This window comes from Engraulis encrasicolus, chromosome 16 (genome assembly GCF_034702125.1).
Source record: "Engraulis encrasicolus isolate BLACKSEA-1 chromosome 16, IST_EnEncr_1.0, whole genome shotgun sequence".
NCBI classification, from domain to species: Eukaryota; Metazoa; Chordata; class Actinopteri; order Clupeiformes; family Engraulidae; genus Engraulis; species Engraulis encrasicolus.
Genome location: NC_085872.1, coordinates 24,791,103 through 24,802,331, shown reverse-complemented (window position 1 = coordinate 24,802,331; position 11,229 = coordinate 24,791,103). Strand labels below are relative to the sequence as shown.

Genomic DNA, 11,229 nt, shown 5'->3' with positions numbered 1-11,229 from the left:
CCGGCATTGGTTATAGATTTTTTTTTTTATAGAAAACCTTTGGAACCTATTGTAACCTAAAATGTTCTCATTTACAGCACACTGCCTCACTGTTTTGCTTCCAATGGCATCTTTTGGAAAACCAGGGAAGAAAGAGCTCTCACTTTCTTTTTTTGGCCCTCATAAAATGCTGAACAAGTACCTACAGTAACCTGAGCATGGGGTAGCGTAGTAAGCTGTTCCATGCCTGTCCTTGTTTGGTCTCTGAACATGGCTGCCAGTTATGCATGAGCCTCGACATCGTAGGCTTCCCTCATGGCTCCCATGATGCAGTAGTGCGCGTGCGCTGAGCTGGCACCACATCCTGTTTCCTAGAGGCCAAGGAGTTTCACGGCGAACGCCATGATGCTCCTGAATCAGCCGTTCCGCTCGATGCTCGATGAGGTTGCCACACAGATCACTGAGGGGGAACAGACCACCCTCTCTCTCTCTCTCTCTCTCTCTCTCTCCTTCTCTCTTTTATGAAGTTTTGTCAAATGTTGGATCTGCCCGTTGGCATTCCGCACAGTCTAGTTTTGATAGATTTTCGTCAAAGAAATAATTTAAAATGAATTAATAACTTTATAAACTTAACCTAAAAACTTAAAAACTTCAAACACTTATTATATTCTCAGGTACTGATAAATGAAATCGGAGCCTAATTCCAAAAAGGCATTGAATGTACAATATGAAGCAAATATGCCTTTTGAGATATTTACAGCACACTGACATCCTCTGTGTTCTGAATTCAGGCTGTGCTAAACAGTATGTGATGTTCCAAAGAGACCGCCATTCCAGCCTGCCTGTTATTTTCGTGCACAAACCGGCCTGTGGGGGTGATTATAGTAGTAGAGTAGTCAAGCTTGGAAAATTGGCAAGAAGAGTTCACGATACTTGCAGCCGTTGATAACAGCTTCTACTAGAATAACTTGGTTTGTGTTGATCTGAAGCAGGAGAGTTGCTCTCTCACATTTTTATATTGCGTCACAATTTCAGTTTACAGTTTCAAGTAGTCTAACAGGCGTCATGTTTCCTTTTTAAAGTTGTGAAATTTCAATACTTCTCTGATTGTGCTTTGTGTCCCTCTCCAAGAAATCATTTCCACCAAAAAGTCAGGCAGGCGTGTTTTGTTTGTGTATGTATGTGTGTTTGTGTAGCCTTTAGAAGGAAATGTTATCCTCATACAAATAGCCAACCTCACTGTTCAACTCACATCAAACTTTTGATATGTGAGCAAGGAGCTGTTTGAATTGATACATGAACCAGTAGACACTTTTAAACTACTTCTCACCTGCCGTCATCTTTGCGAAGTCAGGAAGTAAAGTGAAGTGTGACTCCTCCCTCTCTCCCCAACCTCATTGAGCCTGGTGTCCAGGAGGGGGGAATAGAATGCTCCCTGTGGAGCGGGCTGCCCTGTCTGTCCCAGTGTGTGAAGTATGAGCCGCTCTACTTCACAGATCAAGGGTTGCCAAGGTGCCACTGTCGAGACCTCAAAGTGACGGGGCAAACGGGACCCCAGAAAAGCTCGTTTCCTGTGCGTTCTATGGGGTGTTTGTATAACTTTCTGTATGAGTTGCCCCATCTCTGCAACCCGCAGAGGAATCCTCGGTCCACTGTGAGAAACCAAATGATGAACTTTTTTAAAAGAAAGATAAACGTTGATATCTGCGAACAAGGAGGTTTTTTTATTTAGAAATGTGAGGGAAACGTGGATCTTGTTCCCTTACTCTGCAAAGTTCAGCCACTGAGCTGCAGCATTAACTTGTATTTTAACAAGATTAAAATATATTTGTCCTGGAGATTAGCATACTTAAGTCCTCTTTTGCCTTTTCGGTAGTGGCAGTGTGCTTTGATCTGTGTTGCGTGGCAAGAGCCTGGCTTTTGCTTGGCCATCCGAGTCCCAAGTGTGAAATTGGCCTGATGTCATCGCCATTCTTTACCTTCTACATCTTTCATTGGCTTAATTATATTTCCGCCACAAAGCCCCAGCACTTAATTGCATATTCAAGTTTGATAGGAAGCATTTTGAAACTATGGATAAATAACTCAGTGGGGGAGGGAGGGGACAGGAGGAGTCTTTTGTATGATGAGCATACAAGGGCCATCAGTACGTGATATATTTTTTTTCCATGTGACTGGCCTTTGCCCCTATTGTTGGGTAAGAGTTAAAATGGGGGGTTGGTTTGCAAAAGCTGCAACAGGTGCTTTATCATTCAGCATTTATGCATTTTGACTGCTAAAAGTTAAGCTATGCTTGACTTCATTGTATTTTAATACATGTTTCTAAAACGGTTAACCTGAGTGATCAAAATGAAAGCATTTAACATTTTTTTCCAGACATGTACTTTAAAATAACTGTATTTTGTTTTGTTTCGTCTCTTTAGATACTTTTGACCTATAACCACACTTTTATTTCAGAACAGCATCTCCTGTGTATGTTGCTTAAACTTAACTTCTTCTAACTTGCTGATGATGTATAATTCTGTCTCAAGGCATTTTGGTGTGCAGCAAAATAAAAAGGAAAGGGAGGACTGGTTGAATGGGGAGAATGGGGGCGGGGGGGTAGATCGCCAAAGCAATGTCATGCTTCAGATGCAGACACCGAGTTTGGAGGTGTGCAAACAGAGCGCTGAAGGAAGCAAAGCCACCTGCAGCTGTCACCGAAGGCTTTGACCTTCAATGGGGTCTCCTGGCCACAGTCTCTCAATTCAGGAGCCACGCTGCGCGTCTGAGCGGCACCGGCCTTTCTCTTCCCTGTGAGGCTCATCAAGTCAGTGACTGTTGGGCGTTACTTCCACATACAAGCTGAGCCAGAATAGAAATGCAGATGAGCCTCCCTGGCATTGAGGAGCAGGTCAATGCTGGGGAATTGGTCTGCAGATAGCATAGCTTTTGTGTGGCGAGATCTTTTCAGTTTTCATTTCCAAAGAAAATAGATAAATAGACGTATGGCGCAGGCTTCAGGTAACTGCATATCGCTGTCAGAGTTTGGGTCTGAGCATTGTGAGCGAATGAGATTCATGATCTCTGACTTACTACTGCACAATTACTGTATGCAGTGTTTGGAGGCCAGACAGTCTTGGGACGGCCCTACGTTGTGGTTGTGTGTGGTGGGATGTTTTCTCATTGCTGTGACATCAAGTTTTTCAGTGTTTGTTTGTCACTAGTTTGAGCTAAGTTTCAAGTTTGCACCTGCAGCTATTTCAAGCTGTTTCATTGTCTTGGGGTAAGTTTGTATTTGTTTTTTTTTCTCCTTGGTGCATACACTTCATTTGGTTATCGTAAAGTTGTAAAGAATGTTTCATTTAAAAGTTTACAAAGCGGTATGCTGTTTAGCTGGAAAGACTCATTTTATCACCTCTGAACCCTTCTATCTTTTTATTATAATTAAAGTTAACGCTTGCCAGATAGTATATGATACCATTTTCAGTTTAAACCTCAAATTAGAGATTCTGTTGCTTTTGATGAACCATGCACAGCCATCACAATGTGGTTGTTGTTGGTAACTCAGATGTTTTACAACGTCTTTTCTTCAAATTGTTCACCATGGCAAACTCGACATCATATCAGGTTAACTGTAACTCTTATTGGTAATAAATAAGTGTGATGGCACTGGAGAAGTAACTTCACTTTGTTGGATGGAGGGAGGGTACTGGTAGTTTTGGTCCATCCAACTGCCTGAATACAAATAATGTGGAAGTAACTGTCATGTTCAAGAGCCTGTTGTCCATTATATTGTCAACACCTTTTGCCATTCTGTTCAACATGAACACTTTCACAAATAAATCATTGTTTAGCATCAAATTTTATTTCTGTACTCCCTTTTTCTTTCCCCAGGCTGCACAAAATCACAATAGAAAATTATGTACAGTTGCTTTCCTCAAAGAGAACCCTTTGAAATAATAATAATAAAAAACATACACATCAAATGTTTGTTTCTCTCATTTGTAGTCGCACATATAACCTATTCTAAACTGAAGGCAGCTGCCCTCCCTTGATACAGACAGTGTGAGTTATGTGTTTCATTTTATATAGGCTACCACAGTTCTCAGAGTAAAGTTCACTTATAGAACTCATAAGGCAAAGTGTGTTCGTTTGGTGAGTCTCAATTCATACACACTTTAAAAATTACCACACTGCATCCAAGTGTTTTCAATGGCACTAATTCTATCTGCAACTCAGGTATGCTTGTTGTTTTGTGAATTATGACTGACTGCAGCTTTCATGCAAAGGCCTCATTTTTTCATAAATGAAAAGAAAGTTATTGCAAGATAAATAAGCAATGTAAACACATCCGCTTCTTCCCAGAAAAAGCAACGTCTGAGCGTCAACACATTTGTATAGTCTTTCCCCTAACAGTGTTTCAAACAATGAAAAATGCACAAGGTGGTCTACGGGTAAAAAATCGAATAGATTGTGATTAATGTAGGTTATGTCAAATTTCTATTGTTATAAAAATTGAAATATTCATTATGCGTTTCCTTATTCTTGTGTTAGATGCGTTCCGATCAGAGTCGAATAACGTAGGCAAGGCCTAAGCGGAATTGTCTAATTGCTGGTTGGCACGGAGTAGCCTAATTAGGCTTAAGTAATTTAAGAATTAAACCCAATTTTCGAAAAAGGAGAGGTTAAAATATTGCTTTTCTCATAAAAACTATATTATATAGCCTATCATAAACGCCATTGGCTAGGCCTACATCGTTTCATATGACAGTTTACATTCCTTCTACTGATAGAGCTCTTCTCCAGTTGAGTCAAGTGTACAACAGTTCATAAATATACTTTTACCCGAATTTTATTTAATCAGTTTATGCATTCGACTGCCTTAGATGTGAATTTGTCATTTTTTTCATGTAACCTAACCTAGTCCACTGCACAACTTCTTAACCCTGCCTCATAAATAGACTGCTCTATACAATGCATGGTTTCAGGCTACGAGTAAACAAATACCCATATGCCACATGGTAACAAAAATCAGAACAAAGGGGAAACAAACTGCTCTTAATATAACACGCACACGCGAGCACACGCACACACACGCGCGCACGCACACACACGCAACGAACAGTGAAACAAACATTAAAATAATAACATCAGCATTTTTGTCATATAGTTAAGTCACAGTTGCCTGAATGCAGCAGAAAAAATCTTTGGACTTCAGCATGAATTTCATGGTTACTGTAATATCTCAACGTCAAGTGCGAATCAAAAAGCGCTTGTTTTAAAAGTTCCAGAAAATCATACAGCAAATAGTAATAGTTTGAAGAAGTTTTTTGTTTTGTTCCACATCATTATACCTGTCAATAATAACACATATATACACATAATATTGCAGAATTATAGGTACTCATACATTTTTGAAACTCATAAACGCTGGTATTTTTGTACACTGGCCCTTTAAATTATTGCATTGAATCTTTTTCCCAGGCATCAGTCACTGTCTGATTTGTCGTCTTTTGCGGATGTTGCGTGATTATAGAGTCCTTGTGCCATCAGTTGTAGTGCAAGTGAATTCTTGCCCCCGGTGGCTTTCTTGATCTTCGCCCTCTTGTTTTGAAACCATATTTTAATTTGAGACTCGTTAAGGCCGAGTTCTTGCGCCAGGCTCTGTCGTCGCTGTTCTGTAAGATACCGATTATTCTGAAACTCTGTCTTCAGTCTCTGTAGTTGCTCGGCGGTAAAGGCAGTCCTAGGACGCTTGTCTTCTTTGCTTGGGGTTTTTGTCTTTGGTTTGCGAGATCTTGGTCCTGTAGTGTCGAGAGGGCAAAATAGATTAGTGATCAAATGTAGGGTGCGGACGTACATCTTGGGAATACAATTGTGCTGGCCTTTGCCAAGTGGCAAATAATGGTTACGCACAGCAAAAGAGCACAAAATCCCAATAAAAGCATTATAATCACACTGATGAAAGTATGGCAACAGAACGTCACAGCTCTCGTGCAAAGTTTGGTGTGCGTCTACATGACGTACAGACTGTCTACAGCAGTTATAGAGGGTCACTCGTGTGCATCGAATGAGTAAGTAGCCTATCTTGCTGGAGTTCTGGACGAGATGCGGATGGGTGCTTGGGGGTGGGGTGATGGCTGGATGAAAAAGGAGGGAGGGGGCTCTCTTTTCACTTACTGTTTCCATAGGAACCAATTTTAGTTGCTGAAGTTGTTCATAAACTTGTTATAGACTAAATAACTTGGAAAGCCGGAAGGCTGGAACTGGAACCAGTCAGGGCCAGAGTTTCATGTGTGGTGTGGGACCGTTTTGTCAACATATGCTAGGCTATTTTATGGTTCCTTTTCATTAAGTTAAGATAGGCTTAGACAATATTTGCTTGAAGCTAAAAAGAAAACATCACAGTCACAACCATTTTGTGGGGAAAATTGTGTCGATCGTTTTGGCCTCAGCATTTAGGCTACGTAGGCCTACTACAATATAGGCCTACCAACGTGATTACTTCGGCTAGTCGACTTCAAGTGGACTAATTTTTAGAACAAAACAAAGCAAAAAGAATCAAAGCTTTCCATCACCAAGACTGAATGAAAATAAATATGGCATCTATACGGCATATGGCATATTATAATGTAACTTTGTCTTTACGTTTTACGTGAACTACCATATTTTGAAGTGTGTGTGTGTGTGTGTGTGTGTGTGTGTGTGTGTGTGTGTGTGTGTGTGTGTGTGTGTGTGTGTGTGTGTGTGTGTGTGTGTGTGTGTGTGTGTGTGTGTTCAAAGTAGCCTAAGCTATTCGTTGGTCATATTTACATAGGCTAAATGTAAACTTTCTGTGAGCATTCCTTCAAAATAGGCTACCGCCAATTTCATGTTTTTAGTTAGGCCTAGGCATATCTATTTCACTGGTAATCGAATGTTTGCGCACAGGCCTATGATCTAGCATAGGCTTACTCTAGTAGCCTATAGGTCTTCAGGTCAAAGTTACGCTCTTACGTCATTAGTAATTATTTATTTGTTTTTGTTTATTTTTTTCCTACCAATAAACTTTTTAAGGAGGTTACGAAACTAAAGGCTATTTTCACCGGAATGCCTGCGATTCAATATGCATCTGGTTCAAACCGCCTTCACTCAAGGATTCAAAACCATTGTCAGAAATATGCTAATTAAACATTAACAAAGACAAGGATGGGACAATGGCGTATACCAAGGTTTGGTCAGGTTTTAGGAAATTATTATAAGACATTTCATAACTTTTTCGTGAACTTTAAATCCATCTGGATTCAATAAATAGGCTAAGTTTAATGGAAAAATACTGAATGATTCTGCTGCTGGCTCCGTGCTCTTTTAAGATAATGGGCTGGGATATAGACTAATTTCGTTTAAATTCAGTTTCAAATGGCGAAGTGTTTCTTGTAACTTTAATTTATAAGGGCTGCATAAATTACTTTGTTCGTATTCTACGACTATTTGTAAACATCGTCCAGCTAAAGTAGGCCTTGTTCCTTGGATAGGCCAATGGCAACTTTAGGAGCTGCGAGGGGAGGGAATACTAACCTATATTTTCATAATGCGTCTTGCTTGTAGGCTTACGCATAATATTTCCAGGTCTGCCATTTGTGGCTACAGTTTTCCAAGTGCTTCTATTGATCTTCAGTGAGTTTAAAATGTAGCATATGCTACAGACATAGCCTATTACTTAATAATTAACATTCAGAATGAACAAAACAACTATTGGGTAGCCCATAAAATATATTCATTCCATAGGTCTAATCTCTGATAAATTCCCTAAATAACATGCCGCATAAAATAAAATACCGAAATGTTTTTGAGGGCTCAATCTGGTCCAACTCATGTGAAGTAATTATAATTCAATTATATGTTTTTTTACGCAGATCCTGGCGTCCATTAGAGTATATCCTCGCTATTGAAATGGCCTACATAACAAAACTATCCATCGATTTTGTAATTTGGTACCATTTCCAGATGACTTCAAACATTCAGGAAAGCTTACTGAAATAGTTTTTGTAGGAAAAAGTTGGCGCTCACCTGAAGATGGCCGATCCGAATATCTGGTACAATACACCCAGGCTGGCCAGAGCAAAGGCTGTGATGATGGGGAGCTGTTGGTTTGCGAACTATCCGAATCTGAACTTATGCACTGATTTCCACTCTCTTCTCGTGGCTTTAGAGATTCTTCCTCAGCAATGTTGACTTTCTTTGCTCCATTTATGGAGCTAGGATTCGAAGTCCCTTCTTCTGCTACAGTCCCCTCCACATGACCCAATCTGAATCCAGAAGAGTGATTCTCCCGTCCTCTACGAATGCTTGATTCCCGGTTCAGTGCCCCCTCTTTCCTGCGTCCGAAGTCCGGTCGTAAAATATTGTCGATGAAAAAGTTTGTAATTCGGTGGGGGAGTAGGTTGACCGGTGCTTGTAACAGTGGAAGAATGGCTCTGTCGGATTCATCACCGGAATCCTGGCGCTCTGCATCTCTGTTGCTATGATCATTTTCTTCCATTCTGAAATGCTTTCCCAGCACAAGATCTTTAACCCCTTTCTCACTCTCCGCCACACAAAGCTTTGAATATTGTTTCTAAATAACTTACCCTATCTTGTTGTCTATATACAAGTAAAATAAATAAAAAAAAAACACGTAAAAATCCTCGCACCGACCACGATTAATCTTTAAATACCACAAAGCCGCCCTTGGTCTTAATAACAAAGACCAAAATATAGGTTACTATTTTAATCCATCGAATATTGTTCTTTTCATCTCGTTTATGATGTGTTTCACAGTAAATTACTAGAATTTACTTGAAATCTAAACGAATAAGGATGGTTCCTGCTCCCTAAACTACGCGTAAATAAAGAGGCGCTACTACTGGTTCTGAAATACTTTCACTATGGATTTTTGTTCTTATTTTTAATAGGAGTCCCCCCAGAGTGACGTTGCAGTCCGGTATCCAAGACACGTGCCCTTAGCCAATGGAGTAGCAGAAAATGAACCACATGATCTAATGACTATAGGATAAATGACAGCACCCAACCTCGCCTTAATTTCCCTCGTTAAAGATATAGTGCATTCTAGTAAACGCGCATGTTTCCGCACAGCTAAGTTTGGTGTGGTTTTCAGCATTTTTTAACTCATAGTTCAAAGAGTGGACACCAGAAATGTGGTATTTGTCTGACTGGAAATGGTCTAACGTGGAGGTAATTGCTGGTGGGCATTTCCAGACGCAGAGCTGAGAGTTAAAGCGTGCGTAATGAAAAAGAGGGAACGGTGTTCGGTATTTGGAGACCAAAGGTTGACCAAAAATGCCCAAAGGTTAAACTTGGCCTACTTGCTTACGTTTCATTTTATTTCAAGACAGTGTGTGCTGTAATAGGCCTACTAAGCTATAATACGTATCCAGAGTGTATTACACATGTATCATTGTCGTTCTCAAAGCGTAACAACTGTGTGAAAGGAATCATTTGATCCGTGAGACCAGGGTATGCATTAGTTTGAAATGTAAAAAATTCTGTGTCAGTTGAGGCGAAGTGTTTGTCATATTTACCCACACTATGCACCCGATACCCAGGACGCGCAGCCCTTACGAGGACACTCCTCCATAATGTCGAATCAGGGCTCTCAGAGAGGAGAGGAACTATTGTGCCCATTGCACGGAAACTCCCCCATCAACCGCTCAGAGAACTCGCACGCACAAAGATAAAACAACACTTCAAAAGTGACAGCAGGAAACCAGGTTACATATGAGAGATTTTTCCTATGGCAGTATATACGTACATGCTAGTTTATGTTCCATTCAAATCAACTGCAGTCTGCAACCCAAAACGAGGAGGAATCATAGTTCGCCCTGTTCATGGCTCGTTGTACGCTTGCGCAACCGATTGAGCCGGGTGCTGCTGAATTTGGGCACCTGCTAACACCGGTAGCTTGAGTCATTACGATTCAGTGGTCTTCGGAGCTACCGCAGCCCGATTAAATTTAGCATTTTAATAATAAGAAATATATGTTTTCCTGGAATATGGCAAGTCTGCATTGAATGTAAGTCGTTGGTAATTGTAAGAAGTGACTTTGAAGCATCCCATGCTGTCATTACGCTGTAATGTGGCAGATTCCACAGGGCGGCAGAATGAGTGGTCCCGGCGTGTTATTCACGTCCATGCTTCCCATTTCCAAAATGAAGTGTTAAATAAATTCAATTGTGCCAGCTATATTGATTTCGAACATTGTTTCCTAATAAATACCAAATCCAAAAGACGCTTGCGGATCTGTTGAGGGGTTAAATTACTGGTCAATTCCCAATGTTCCCTTTCCAGCGCGAACACATGCAACTGCGGTTGTTTTGGTAAATTCTTTACCTTTCCCGTCAGGAAGTCCATCTTAGCCAAAATGCATCTTCACCTTATGTCATTATTGAGTAGGCCTACTCCAGTTTAGTGTGGCTGCACGTGTAAGACAGAATTTCGTATTACTTCCGCCAAGGAGCGTTGGTTTGTCTGTCTGTCTGTTTATGTGTTTGTTTGTCCGTCTGCCGGATGACTCAAAAAGTTATGAATGGATTTGGATGAAGCTTTGTGGAGTTGTTGGAAATGACCAAAGGAACAAGTGATAACAGTTTGATTGTGGGGGGATGGGGGGGGGGGGATGTTTTATCAAACAGCTTCTGCACTCTCTGAGTTCATTCCTTGTCCTAAACGATTTGAAATTCTCTGAGGGTATGTCCAGGAATGATCATACAACATATTATGTTTGTTTGTTCGTTTTATATGGAACAGAGAATGTGAGAAATGACTTTAGGGCTTATCAATATCTGACAATGTGTTTGGGGAGGGGAGGGAGTCGAACACCACTGATGCACTTCACTAGTCGAGCGCGCACTCGCATATCTTCTATCCATCTATTTAACAGATAAATAACCACCAAAGCGCGTGGATTTCGCCCTAAAGCGCTTCTCTTTGCAGCGATGGTGGGTCTTTAAAACACAATTCAGTCATTGACATGGCGTGACGTTTGGCTGTGTGATATCGGTGCGAAGGCAAAAAGGCCACCAATGGGCAGCACCGCTGCTTGTGAGACTCACTGCTGTCTAGGGAAATGCATATGACGACCGTACACTCATCTTAACCAAGATGCCACAACTTCTCCAACTTATTGGAACATCATTGATTTTAGTACACTCGTACGAATTACCGTCGATACATGTTTTTACTGAACAAAATCAATGTCATTACCGTGCAATTACGTTGTTTTGAATTAAA

The 11,229-nt window shown here is 40.7% G+C and overlaps 1 protein-coding gene across 1 annotated transcript; it reads right to left on the bottom strand.

The window, feature by feature from the left end:
- Window positions 1-5,135: 5,135 nt before the first annotated feature.
- Window positions 5,136-8,482, bottom strand: en2b (engrailed homeobox 2b). Its single transcript, XM_063220318.1, has 2 exons — window positions 8,011-8,482; window positions 5,136-5,765 (listed from the first exon to the last, which is right to left on the bottom strand). The coding sequence occupies exons 1-2, from the start codon at window positions 8,480-8,482 to the stop codon at window positions 5,449-5,451; spliced, it is 789 nt and encodes a 262-aa protein (XP_063076388.1). The 3' UTR covers window positions 5,136-5,448.
- Between the last annotated feature and the right edge of the window lie 2,747 nt (window positions 8,483-11,229).

Excerpts from the sequence above, each read along its gene's own strand:
- en2b (XM_063220318.1), bottom strand. The coding sequence starts at position 8,482 with ATGGAAGAAAATGATCATAGCAACAGAGATGCAGAGCGCCAGGATTCC. Across the intron at positions 5,766-8,010 it reads TTCGGATCGGCCATCTTCAG|GACCAAGATCTCGCAAACCA; the intron begins GTGAGCGCCAAC and ends TCGACACTACAG.